The sequence below is a fragment of the Cimex lectularius genome, unplaced genomic scaffold (genome assembly GCF_000648675.2).
Source record: "Cimex lectularius strain Harlan isolate CLEC.00 unplaced genomic scaffold, Clec_2.1 scaffold90, whole genome shotgun sequence".
Classification (NCBI taxonomy): domain Eukaryota; kingdom Metazoa; phylum Arthropoda; class Insecta; order Hemiptera; family Cimicidae; genus Cimex; species Cimex lectularius.
In genome coordinates, this window is record NW_019392684.1 from 911,914 (window position 1) to 926,575 (window position 14,662).

The window sequence follows — 14,662 nt, forward strand, 5'->3', positions numbered from 1 at the left end:
TTTTTAATGATGTCTAATATTTTATTTTCAAAAATATAGCATGTAGGGCTCTTAGAAAGGCTCATGCAAGACTTTATCCTCGGAGAACATTTGCTGCTTGTAGGTAATCAGGGAGTTGGCAAAAATAAATTGGCAGACAAACTTTTGCAACTTCTCAACAAACCAAGGGAATATATTCAGCTTCACAGGTATTATTTTTTAAATAATAATGATAGGGTCTTTTTACTACAATTTATAATTTTAGAGATACAACAGTTCAATCTTTGACTCTGCAGCCAACAGTCAAAAATGGAGTTGTATCTTATGAGGACTCACCTTTGGTGGTTGCTGTGAAAAATGGACATGCGTTGGTCGTAGATGAGGCAGATAAAGCTCCGACTCACGTTACATGCATATTAAAAGTATTTTTTATTTTTTTTTTATGCAAAATGTTTTGTTGTTTATTAATAAGTATACATTTTTAGACATTAGTTGAAAGTGGAGAAATGATACTTTCTGACGGTAGGAGAATTGTAAGCAATAAAGATCCAAGAGCAGCAATGGAAATAGACGGAATCATCCCAATCCATCCAGACTTCCGAATGATAGTTTTGGCAAACCGTCCAGGTTTCCCATTTTTAGGGAATGACTTTTTCGGCGCCTTAGGTAACATTGTAACATTATTGATATATCAAGTATATTGTATAACTTAAATGGTGATCATCCTGGTATAACTGCTGCTGCTGCTGACATTTAGTAAAAATTAGATATAACGCTCCCGTTTATTACATGCTCTTTTTTGTGGACCCCAGTCTTACCGAGGAAGTTTCCATTGAAAGTTTATTTGTTCTACATCTCCAATTTCCTGTTTATAATGCTCTGGCAGAAAGATTTTTCTAAAGATTTTCTTTTTTTAAAGTAGGAGAAAGATATGTTAATTGAAGTTTTAAGCCTTGAACCCCCGTTCGATGAACATAAGACAGCATCAAAAGTAAGATAAGATGAAGAAAGATGAAAGAATCATTTATAATAATACATATAATCTATCCAGCTGAAAATAATTCATATTTTGGATGCATTAAAGATGATAATATGGTGTGCTAGACAACACTTTTCAAAATACATATTAATCACAAACACTGTTAAAAATAAATAAAAAATAAAATTATTTAAAAAAAAAAACTTTAGTATGTGCCAAACGTAAAATAATAGATTAATGTTTTATCTAGGACCATACAACAATCAAAACATGTTTTTAAGTAATTTTTAATTTGTATGTTCATAATTTTTTTTTAAATTGTTTATACATATGTCTTATATACTCTCAAAGACAAAAACCATACACTTCAAGTTATTTATTTTCCATAATAACTAGGTTTCCATAGTTGACGTAAAACATAAACACAACATTAGTAATTTGTTATTTACCTTTATAGAGTGTTACTAGTCATTTTACACTCTTTACGTTAAAAATAAAGAAAATCATTTCAATTCCAGAGCTAACTTGTCAAGTGATGATTGTTTTTTTAAATTGCTTTCTTTGATAAAAACAATATATTTGAGCAAGATCTCGCCCGGGCAGAGGCTTTGGGCAATGATGGACATCTGCATCCTTTACATAGCCCAGGTCCTGGGTATTAAACTCCCTACCATCTACGATGGTTTACAGCAGTTTAGGGCCACCGGAAGTCTCGATCAAAGAGTAGTGAGGTAGTGATTGACCATATGACCCCAATGTACAACAGCCAGAAGCAATAATTTTATTGGTTTTACCGCACTACATAACCATCATTTAACAGATTCTTTGATATACAGGGTGAATTGCTACTCGTGCTACAAACTTCTCCAGTAGATTCTTCACCCTAAAATGAACAAAAAAGTTCATATTGTCCATGGTCCGATTCTCAACCATTTCAGAGTAATTTCGCTTTTTATCGATTTTGAAAGATATCACGTCCTGGCGTCGGAAAATCGTGATATCTTTTAATCTAAACATTTCTCTGAAAATCTAATAGCACCGTTGAAATTCCCGTTAATTTTTCAATAAGAAGATGACGGTGGCAAAATGTTTGGGCTAATTTTTTGTGTTTTATTTCAGCCAGAACTACAAAAAGAGTGGAAAATTGTGTAAATCGGAAAGTGTATAAAGTAATCCAGAGTTTCTAATTTTAGTCTCAGAAGGCAGCAAATTTGAGGAAAACTACCTGATTTAATAACGCTTCCAACGCACTCGTCATTTTCTTATTTAGTGGTTGTGAGACCAAGATGTTGATGACAAAAAGAGAAAAAATGGTGGTTCAAGGATTGCTAATGTTTGAGAGTGACTTGCTACTCGTGCTACAAACTTCACCAGTAGATTCTTGACCCTAAAATGAACAAAAAAGTTCATATTGACCATGGTCCGATTCTCAACCATTTCAGAGTAATTTCGCTTTTTATCGATTTTGAAAGATATCACGTCCTGGCGTCGGAAAATCGTGATATCTTTTAATCTAAACATTTCTCTTAAAATCTATAAGCACCGTTGAAATCCCCGTTAATTTTTCAATAAGAAGATGAAGGTGGCAAAACGTTTGGGTCTTTCTTCCTTGACCTTCTAGCTGTTTGTAAACTTCTTAAGCATTACATACTAAATGGGCATTAAATTAAATTAAAAAATTTCAATGGAATTATGATTTTGATTCTCTCTAAAAATTAACGGGGATTTCAACGGTGCTTATAGATTTTAAGAGAAATGTTTAGATTAAAAGATATCACGATTTTCCGACGCCAGGACGTGATATCTTTCAAAATCGATAAAAAGCGAAATTACTCTGAAATGGTTGAGAATCGGACCATGGACAATATGAACTTTTTTGTTCATTTTAGGGTGAAGAATCTACTGGAGAAGTTTGTAGCACGAGTAGCAATTCACCCTGTATAGTAAACTCCAAATGGTCCATAATGTAAAGATAAGCTTTAAAAAAGTCATCAGAAGGCTTTGGCTAGGAACAGCCTAGTCTATAGAAGACCCTCATCAGGTTCTCCATTACTGGAGAGGCAACGAGTAGAAAGGTAACGACTATTTGCAAATCTGCATCTTGCTTAGACACTTGAACAATAAGGAACTGTTCTCTTCGCAGTTGAGTGATGGTTTGGTTGTGTCGGATGACTGGGACCAGGTGTGGAGAAGACGCTTTGCTTTATGTGCCATGCTTGTTTCACTGTCTTTTCAAAGACGGTTTTGGTATGAGGTGGAATCAACGTCCATGCCATTACCAAACTGATTATCATACAGAATGGATCTTTGACTGCACTAATGTACATTGAGGAAGTTATTCTAGAAGCTGTAGTCCCATTCACTCCATTTATTGGGGACAATTTTGTGTTAATGCATGATAATGCTTGAATGGATGTAGCTTGAGTTAAGTAATGGGTATTACTTGGGGAATGTAGGGATTACTACAATGAATTGGCCAGTACGTTCTCCTGACATTAATCCCATAGAACAGTTATGATAAAGAGACGGGTTAGACATCGTTCACCGCCACCAACAAGCGTTGTATACATTCAACCGTTCTTTTGAAGAATGGGATTCAAAATCGCTTATTTACTTGATGCCTGAGAGACTTAAGGCCCTCCGCAAGGCCAGAGGAGGTAATACCATTATTAAGAGCGAAACATTGAATAAATTGTTGGTTAAATTTTAATCTATCACTAAACGATTTTCTTGTGTTTTGGTGAATTTTGTTTCAAACCATCATAATTAAATATTTTTTATTAAAACTCAGAAATTATTGATCTTGTTTAACATGGTTTACACAAAATAAGTATGTAATTAATATAATGATACAAATTTGAAATAAAGTACAAATGAGTGTCGCTTTTGTCATTTTTTTTTTTAAATTTTGATTTTATTGGTTTTATTTTGATATAAATATATTCCTTTGTTAGTCGTTTTATTTTTTCACATTAATAGCGTTTTCCTGGTTATAGTGTTAGTTTTCTTCAGTCCCTAAAAGAGTGTTATAATGAAGTTTTACTGTATAAGTTTCAGACAAAACCATGGATAACCATTCTCCTTAATGTTAAATGTCATAGATAGATTAATTTTCCAGGTGATTTATTCAGCTGTCACTCTGTCGACAATCCAAGCAGAGATTCAGAAATTGAGCTTCTGAAAAATTACGGACCTAATGTACCAGCTGACATTGTGCACAAGTTAGTCGGCGCTTTTGGAAAACTGAGAATTATGGCTGATCAAGGTCTAGTCGCGTATCCTTATTCAACAAGGGAATTGGTCAATATCATAAAACATCTTCAGGTACAATTAAAAAGTTCATATTCAAATTGATATAGGCCATGGATGACGTTTTAAATTAAAGTAAATTCTGTTTTTATAGGCTTTTCCCGAAGACAGTTTGTCAGAAGCTGTAGGAAATGTCTTCGACTTTGACAGATACAGCAGTGATGCAAAGGAGACTTTGTTGGATGTATTATCAGAATATAACATCCCTGTTGCAATGACAACAGAAGAAAGAGCAAAAAGTAAGAAATTTACGTAAAAATTGTAATTATATTTATAAAATGAAATATTTAACTATGTTGTACTTAAGTTCTTATTTCTGTTTTAACAATTGTTGGTGTCAATCGGGAATTATTTAATTTTTTTGTCTATTTTTAAACGTTTTTTTTTTTTTTTCATTTAACCATTTGCTAAAAACTAGAGCGGATTTATAATTATGTATTATAATATTAATATTAAGGTAGTTTTAAGTAGTAGCAGGTAAGAAGGTGTGATCGGCCATAGGCATACTGAGTTGTTGATAAATCGGCGCTGTGAGTGGGGAGACAAGTGCCAATCAGTGCGATGAGTTAACAACGTGTGTGTGGGCCTGCAGAAGCGTTTCTTTCCTTCTGCCCATTTTTTCTCTGCTCTCCATCGTTTCTTCGAGACTGAGGGCCGTATTTCACTTCAGTGCTAGCTCACTTTACAAGTTACTTCATGTACCCATTTATACTGAGAGTCAAGAATCTACCAGCTTCATGGATCATCTCTTCTTTCCAGCACCAACTTCATGGATCATCTCTTCATTCCAGCACCTAGCTCCTCTTTTCCATTTCCATCCAGCCTGCATCATCTTGGACACTAACACTCGGTCAGATTGTTCCTTTTTATTGTATATCTATTAATTATATATATTCTTTTAGTTTGACATTATTAATTTTATTACCATAACAGACCTATTTTATTGCATGCAATACTAATTGTTTTCATATGAATTTATCGTATGTTCTTATATGTTTATATATTTTTAATTACAACTTGTATTAACATTGTATCTCATTTTATAAATTCAATCTTGCTCTCGTTATTAGCAAATTCTTATATTAATACTATTAGCAAATTATATTAATACATTTGAGGAATTGGTTCGTTTGAAGACATACCCCTTCCATCAGTGTGAGGGGGTCATTTGTGGAAAACCTGTAAAAATACATTAGAGTTGGAGATATCCTACAGCTTGATTCGCACATTTGGTCCTCTGGGCTGGATTTTCCTTGTCTGACCTCTTTTCCTGTCTTGGTTTTTATCATCTGTGTTGTTAAACTAATTTTTTTTTTTTTAAATTAATTTCCAGTAAACATATTCATCAAGTAGACTGATTTAACTCTCGATCAAAATCCCGCATTTTGCAGAACAATTTATCAGGAGATACAATTGATTCGAGAGAGAGCCAAATAGATAAATATTTTAATGAATATTCCAAAGCCTGGGATCGGCTATAGGAAATATATATCCTTATGGATAAGGATTTTCCTCTATCAGAGGACCTCTTAAATATTGTCACAAGTCATATGAGTGAGTGTAACATGGTATTTCATAACGCCATGAATCCTATTCCAAATCCTCCTGTTGTACCCGGAGCAAACTTTACCTTTTCAGACTCTCAGAACTTGTCTTATAAACCTTCCATTATTTCAAGGCAACGTGTTGGAATGGCCAGCGTTTAGGGACACATTTAAATCCATCGTACATGACGAAGGCACTTTAGATGAGGTGGAAAAATTCCATCATTTAGTTGAATCTTTAAGCAGAGAGCCCCTCAGAATCGTTTCAACTTTCCCAATATCAGCAAATAATTACCTAGCTGCCTGGACAGCCCTTAACAAATGATATGACAATAAGTGAATTTTGGCTTCCGCCTACTTTCACAAATCACAATTCCAACCTTCATTAAATCCAAAACCTTCCAACATTCATTACTTACTAGCCTTTTTAAAAAATGTTGCTGATAGTTTCACCGCCTTTAATAATTTAAAATTAACAAAGAAGGCTGACTATTTGAAACTTCAGATTGCTTTTGACTGTCTGGATCCCAAATACAGACGAATGTTTGAAGAAACGCAACAATGAGATGAATTCCCAACTTACTGTTCATTAATACATTTCATTGAACAACGGTGTCAAGTGATGGACTTATCAGAGCCAGTATATTCTATACAAACAGGACCTCGTTCCTCATCCCGCAACTCTAAGGTTCTTACAATTTATCCGGAAACACATAACAACTCAGCAACCACTGCATTTTCAAACAGGAAGATCTGTCCAAAATGTAATAAGAGTCACATACTCTTTCAATGTTCATCTTTCCAAAAATTGAGTCTTCCTCAAAAATTTAATTTTATACGGTCAAAAGGGAATTTGTTCCAATTGCTTGCAGCTTGGCCATTACTATTTAAAGTGCTCCTCGTCCTACAGCTGCTTCCATCGTAAAGAACGGCACCACTCCCTCCTTCATAACAGTATAGATAACCAATTGGGCAATTCAAATCAGGAAAGTAGCTCTGATCGAAAGACTTGCCATACAGCCATTTCGGATCAATCACCTGTCATAAATAATACATCTACCGGAGTTGTGGGCTCTGTTCTTGAAAACAAAAATGTCCTACTCGGCGCGGCAGTACTCCATTTTAATGATTGGAGATCATCCTCAGGCAGTTAGAAGTCATAGATTCAGGGTCTCAATTCTCAATAATAACGACTGGTTGCGCCAAAAGATTAGGTCTTACTTGGTCGCCCTGCAGGTAGACTATGAGTGGAATAGGACTCACCCGTTTACCTTCCTCCAAAGGTATTGTTAAAGTCACACTTAGCTCTGCTACAAATATTCAAAAGAAGATCATTACTGAGGCAATTGTTATGCCATCATTAATTGACAACTTGCCCACAGCTAGCCTAAATCCATCTGTATGTGAACAATTTCATTTTGTTAATTTGGCCGATGAAGAATTCTGGAAATCACATCCTGTAGACTTTCTTCTAGGGTCAGATCTTTTGCTTCAAACAATGACTACGGAAGCCGTGGTAAAAATTACAGAAGATTTTGGATCCCTACCCTCTATATTTGGACATGTAATCGTAGGAGCTCCACCATAACAACTTTCAACCATACATGGAAATTGCTTGTCTATATTACAATGTCCTTTTTCCGACACTGTCCTAAAACATTTCTGGGAGATGGAGGAAGTAACGGTTTCAGCAGATTCCCATCCAGATGATATAAAATGCGAAGATTATTTTAGATCCACAATTCAACTATTACCCTCTGGCCGGTATATGGTTGCTCTACCTTTTCGAGATCCCAGCTTGACATATCCAGACTCATGGTCATTTGCCATAACCAGATTTCATAATTTGGAACAGAAATTTCATAAAAATTCCGAGTTGCATTGGTAAATATAAAGAATTTATTGCAGAATATATCAGCCTGGATCATGATCCTAACCTCATCACATAGTTTCTAAAAAGGTATTTATTATAAGTATCTGAAAGTGCAGATATTATAAAGATGTTCCGACAAATTCTAATTGTACTTGAACACCATAAATACCAACATATTTTATGGCAACATTCCCCTGAAGAATCTCTTGAGACTTACGAATTGAAAACCCTGACATACGGACAAACCTCGTCTCCGTATTTGGCTCTGAGGGTTTTTGCTAAATTAGTACAAGATGAAGGCAAGGATTTTCCTGAGGTGTCAAATTTCTTACTCAATGACATTTATGTCGATGATGCTATTACCAGTGTAGACTCTTTGGAAGAAGCGCTAGAACTCAAGCACCAGAATATGGCTTTGCTCAATCGAGGTTCCCGGTACATAAATGGGCGAGCAATTCAGCTGATTTCCTAGTGTCGATTCCATTTGGTGCACAAGAGACTGAGATATGCATGTCTTCGGAAGATTCCATAACCAAGGTTTTGGGGATGATGTGGGACGGAATAACGGACTGTTTCCAGTTTAAGATAGAATTCCAAAATAACAAAACAATCAATGCTATCTATTATTACTTGCTTATTTGACCTTCTGGGATTTTTAGCCCCTACTATTTTCATGGTAAAAAACTTAATTCAAGACCTCGTTAAAACTAGGTTGGGATGAACTCCCTCCACGTTCCATTATCATCGCTTGGACTGAATACTTACAAGCATTGCCCAGCCTAGCCAAAATAAACATCCCTCGATGGATTCATATATCGTCTGGTTCAAAATGGTTGTTTGGTTTTTGCGACACTTCAGAGAAAAGTTTTACTGCTGTCATTTAGCTACAAATTACCAATCCAAACTTAACGGTTTGCACTTATCTCCTGACTGCTAAGACTCGGCTGGCTCCTCTTAAAACAATATCAATCCCAAGACTAGAGCTTTGTGCTGCTCATTTATTGATAAAACTATTCAAATTGCTCAAAGAATTTAGGGTGGTCAGTGCCATTGACGAGATTCTTTTATTTCTGACTCCACAATTGTTCTGAGTTGGCTCCATCTATCACCTCATCAACTTAAGACTTTTGTTGCAAATAGAGTTAGCTACATTCTGTCTTACTCCCGCACTCAACAATGGAATCACGTTCCCTCTTCAGAAAACCCTGCAGACATGGCCACGAGAGGGATTTTATCTACAACCCTGGCAATAACGAATTTGTGGTGGAATGGACCTCTGTGGATGAATAGACACACTTTGAAATGTCCTCCCGTGCCTGCTATTTTCCTAGATCTGCTTGAACGTAAAACCCATTTACAAGTTCTTATAAACATTTCATCACATAAGTTAGCACATTCGTTAATAGAGAACTTTTTAAAGTCTAATACAATGGTGGGAACTTTAGCTTACGTTCTCCGATTTGTCCATAATAAGATTAAAAAAAAGAAAATTGGAAGAGAAAAAAAGGTTTCTTAACTGTAACAGAATTGGATTTAGCAGTTGCATGTCTAATTTGAGGCATGTAGTATAAATATTTCCAATCAGATTATGAGTTTGATTTGAACACATACATTTCTTCAAAGTTCAGAAGTTTGATAGTATTTAAAGATCCATATGGAGTGCTCAGGGTGGGCGGCAGATTATCCAAAGCAGCATTTAATTAGACGGTTAAACATCCAGCTTTACTTCACCCTGATGCTAAGCTTACATCAATGATAGTCAATAATGCCCATTTACAAAATTTCCATTTGGGACCTAAGGCGTTACAAGCTTATCTTCAGAGAAGGTACCACATATTTAAAAAAAAAAAAAAGGGCTGGTAAAGAAAAAAGTTTGGAACTGTCTTCGCTGTTTCAAATTAAAGGGTAAGCCTAGATCCTTTAAACAATATGAAGGAAAACCAGGCTGGTTTTAGATGGGCGGTATGTTGGTGTCAATTGGGAATTATTTAATTTTTTGTCTATTCATTTAACCATTTGCTAAAAACTAGAGCGGATTTATAATCTATGTATTATAATATCAATATTAAGGTAGTTTAAGTAGTGTATTAGCAGGTAAGAAGGTGCGATTGGCCATAGGCTTTAGTTGCATACAGAGTTTTTGATAAATCAGCACAGAGAGTGGGGAGGCAAGTGCCAATCAGTGCGACGAGTTAACAATGTGCGTGTGGTAAAAATGCATTAGAGTTGGGGATATCCTAAAGCTTGTGGAGCCCTGATTCACACAACAATAATTGCATGATGCAAGGGAAAGATACTCATGAATAATTTAATATTTTAATTTGCTCCCATACTGGAACTGTATTGTAGTTAATTTCTGCAATTTTTTAACTGAGAATTCTTTGTACAGATCGAAAAAGGGTTCAAATGACAATTGACAAAGATAGCGGTAAAGATGTTTCCTCGCCGAAACATGGTAAAGTCGATGAGAAGAATGAGCCCCATGTCGGCGGCAACACTTGGGCAGGTGGTACCGGCGGACGGGACACAGCAGGTCTGGGCGGAAAAGGAGGCCCTTACAGATTAGACGCCGGGCATGACGTTACTCAAGTGAGTCATGATTTCTTTTATCTCCTTTGCAGGAAATATATTATATAGTTTTTAGATCAGTGATGAGGAGAAAGCTGCTGTACCTGAGCACATCAAGAAAGCGGCACGTGAAATGGGTCAAAAGGCCTTCAAAGCAAAACTTGAGGAAATTAAAATGAGCGCCTATGACGCCAATCTCTATGAGGAGTTCTTATTATCTGTTTCAAAACAAGTATTTTCATTTATTTATTTATTCATTCATTCATTTATTTATTTGTATTTTATATCAGGTACAAGCTTTAAGAGTAATACTGAGCTCGCTTCAGGCAAAATCTAAAGAGAGGCAGTGGCAGCGACATCAGACCACTGGTGAATTGGATGATACAAAATTAATTGAAGGTAACCTATTTCAAATTATTTCAAAATAATAATGTATAATTTCGTCTGCTAAATGCGATTTGGCTTGTTGCATAATGAAGGATCTGAGAGACCAAAACCCTTCTCACAGACCAAAAACACTACGTTAGACAGCCCAAAATGATGAAAAATGACCAAACTACGGTTCATCACCCCACAGACTCTTAGGAAAAAATTGCACAATTTAACTTTTTTTCCCAGCCTCCAATGGGAGTAATCGATTTTCCATCATCCCTTATTCGTTCTTTTATCACAAAAACAATATTTGCAGATTAAATAAGGGAAAACACTCTGTTTCCTCTTAAAATCAGAACAGGTAACCCAACAACCTACTCTCATTAAAAGCTCGAGTTCAAATGGCTATAAAAAATAATGACTTTTTTCTCAAATGACCAATATGCGTTTAAAAAATTTACACTAATGTATCCAAAAATCTCAATGCTGTATAGTAGGTCAAAATTCACAAAGAAAACAAAGAGCCTTTTATAATTCTCCATATCACAAACCCACCACAACAATAGATAAAATAATTAAAACCCACCCAGTTTCAAACCTACATTCGGTATTAACAATTCTTTATAATTGACAAAACATTTAAAGCACATAAATATACCTAAAAACTGTGTTTTAGTGTCATGTTATTAATATAGTTACAAATATCTCTATTAATGAACGTACTGAATTAATTAAACAAAGATTCTATTAAAGACTAAGATTGTAAAAATATGATGGGATTGAATGAGTTTTCTGGATTTTTTATTAGAATTATCAACTTTTTTAACTAATGTTGTGAAATGATAGTTTAAATAAATACAAAGTAAAATATTCATAAATTATTTAGGTGTCACTGGTGAGAAAAACATTTATCGAAGGAGAACCGATAAAGAGCCAGAAGTTGGTTCACCACAGTTAAAGCCAAAAAGGTTGAAATTGGTCGTCGACGTTTCTGGCAGTATGTACAGGTTTGAATCTTTGATTTCTCTCCTCTCTGATTTTTTTTCTTTATTGAAATTCTTCTTACACTAAAAGGTTCAACGGATATGACGGCCGTATGGATAGACAGTTGGAGGCTGTCGTCATGGTCATGGAAGCATTCAAAGGTTACGAGTCTAAATTCCAATATGATATTGTTGGCCATTCAGGAGAATCACCTAGTATTTCATTCATTGAAAAAACAAATCCTCCACCTGACAACAAACAACGACTGGCTGTTATTAGGGTATAAATTATTTAAATATCTCACGTGAGCTCAACTAAAAACATATTTTTTTAGACAATGCACGCTCATTCACAATTTTGCATGTCTGGTGACTACACCCTTGAGGCAACAGAAGATGCAATAAAGAGCCTTGCTAAGGAAGACTGTGATGAAGCTATTGTTATCGTTCTTTCTGATGCAAATCTCAGGCGTTATGCCATTCCTGTTAAAGAGCTAAGCCAAAGCCTTATTTGTGATCCTCGAGTTGAAGCTTACATTATTTTCATAGGATCATTGGGAAACGAAGCAGAAAGGTTCATCAAACAGAAGTTTTCATTAATATATAATTCTTATTAAATTGTATTTTTAGGTTGAAAAATGCTCTTCCTGCTGGTAAAGGCTATCTGTGTTTGGATTTGAAAAACCTGCCTCAAATTTTACAAACCATATTCACTTCTTCGATGTTAAAATCATAATTTAACCATTCCATGACATATATAATGTAATGTTAATTTTTTTGATTTTCATTGCGTTAGGCAAGATTTATTTTTATTTTACTAATTTATTGCATTAGGCTGTGATAATTAGTATTGTGAAGGATATAAATATTCCAATTTATCTAAGGTTTTTGGTGGAGATGAAAAAGTAGTATCACGAGCAGGATCCAAACCCCGACTTTCAGCTCAATACACCATTGCTATGGTGGTGTACCTCAATACACCACTCGTAACACGATAGCTCAAGTGGTTACAACATCAGCATAATGAGCCAAAGGTTATGGGTTTGAATCGTGCTCATGACATTAATTTTTCATCTCAACCAATCCTTTAGATAAAAAGAATATGGTTAATTATGACCACTAAACAAATATAGATATGAATATTTTTTATTATAAAAGATATATTTTATTAAGTTACCGCTGGTAGGTAAATACATTTTTAATGCATTAAGTTTGTGTTTTTTAATGTACACCTGTAAACCTTATATACTTGTAAATATAGCAAAAACAATGTTGTAGTGAGAATGGTAGTTTGTAATCACAAGATCAACATCGTATTACTATTCTTGCCAGTTTTGTCTGTCAGATTACTTCACATTTAACAAATGTATAAAAATGACATGATCAACAGATCTCACACGAACCACTAATATGACCGGAAGCACATCTGACATGCAATATGGAAAGAAGAAACAAAAGAAGAAAGAAAAACTAGAGTTGGTATAGAGATGGCTCAAAGATGGGAAATCGAACGGGCATGGGTATAAACGGGACTAACTATAAGCATCACATTGCTCTCAGCCCCACCACAACCCTCTTTCAAGTCGGACAACTAATCATAGAAACATGTACACATGAAATAAATAATGAACATCTCAAGGGTGCAACAATAGTAGTACTATCAGATGGTCACAAAGCTCTACATGCTCACCGAGACTATGAGGTCAACTTCTGGAACTGCCTGAATACCCTAAAATAACTACATCTAAGAATAATCTCAGGCTAAGGTGGGTCCCAAGAGATTTCAAGCAACAAGCCATCAGACATTGAGCTCAAAAGGGAGCTTCAGAATTACACAAGGCTCCAATCCATTTTGTGGCATAAACTGTAGGCGTATTAGAAAAGAACTGAAATCTTTTGTTACTAAAGAACAACCCATTTATGTTTGAGTGGTCAATTGACCAAGTTACTTCTTTCAATTAATTTCTTTTTATGTAAGGTCTTGGTTGAGATAAAAAAGTCAAGTGTCACGAGTGGGATTCGAACCCACAACCTTCAGCTAAATACGCTGTTGCTCTACCACTTGAGATATCGTGACTTCGATCCTCTCGGACATATAACAACATAACGATAATGTAAGCCAGGCACGTGACAAACAAAAGACAACTTGCAAAAACAACCCAATGGGACAAAAGAAATCCTATTCAAGGAAAATTAAAAACTGTTTGAGACATGCTATGGTAAAATACCACTTCAAAAAATATAACTACTAATAGGTGACCAATCTCGACCATGTCTGGAGGAAGCACCTGCCCTGCAATACCAAAGGAAAGGCCTAGGAAAGCCTTCTTAAAAAACTAAGACCATGATACCATACCTCAAGGAAGAAATATTTAATTCATTAAAGAAACAAAAATATTCCAGGAAAACCATTAGCAAATATCTGAAGCAATATAAGACAGTTTAAGTGTTTAGGGGGAAAATCACTATAAATAATAGGGAAAAATAAATAAATAAGGCCATATTGCTAAGGAAAATGATCTTATTTTACCTAAATTAAAGGAAAAGTAAATTTAAAAAACAATATAATCTGGAATTATCTTTTCTAACAACATAATTGCAGCGGCATGGATGGATGTAAATAAAGTTGTTAGCTATAGTCTTGGACATAGTTGTCTTCTGCAATTATGCTACACAAGACATCCATTTGGAACGGGAGACTACCATTAAAGACCTTGAAATCACCTACTCTAACAACCTGACATTTAACTCGCATTGCACCTCAATAATTAATAAGGCAAATCTAATTTTAGGTTTTGTACATCAAACTACAAAATATTTTAAGGATGCAGAATAATGATTATACTGTTAAAGATTGTGGTCCGTCCCATTTTAGAATACTGTTCATTTGTTTGGTCACCACATCATAAAATATTAAGTAATTCAATAGAAAATGTACAGCAATGATTTATTCACACTCTCTGGTTTACAATTACTAGAACATACTTAGTTACATGGTACAAACTTTTATGAAATACACAGAACTTAAACTACTAAAGATAAGACGACAAAATAA

General features: G+C 35.0%; 1 protein-coding gene across 2 annotated transcripts in view; it reads left to right on the forward strand.

Annotated features, from left to right (window-relative positions):
- Window positions 1-12,388, forward strand: part of LOC106672145 (von Willebrand factor A domain-containing protein 8) — a 38,739-nt gene extending 26,351 nt beyond the window's left edge. For both annotated transcript variants that reach the window (XM_014403324.2, XM_014403325.1), the window contains exons 12-23: window positions 40-188; window positions 245-401; window positions 465-645; window positions 4,077-4,282; window positions 4,362-4,506; window positions 10,074-10,273; window positions 10,329-10,484; window positions 10,543-10,651; window positions 11,511-11,631; window positions 11,699-11,888; window positions 11,943-12,181; window positions 12,238-12,388. In XM_014403324.2, the coding sequence (XP_014258810.1) occupies window positions 40-188; window positions 245-401; window positions 465-645; window positions 4,077-4,282; window positions 4,362-4,506; window positions 10,074-10,273; window positions 10,329-10,484; window positions 10,543-10,651; window positions 11,511-11,631; window positions 11,699-11,888; window positions 11,943-12,181; window positions 12,238-12,343 (1,959 nt within the window). In that variant the 3' untranslated portion in view covers window positions 12,344-12,388. The remainder of the gene's footprint in view (window positions 1-39; window positions 189-244; window positions 402-464; window positions 646-4,076; window positions 4,283-4,361; window positions 4,507-10,073; window positions 10,274-10,328; window positions 10,485-10,542; window positions 10,652-11,510; window positions 11,632-11,698; window positions 11,889-11,942; window positions 12,182-12,237) is intronic.
- Window positions 12,389-14,662: the final 2,274 nt, after the last annotated feature.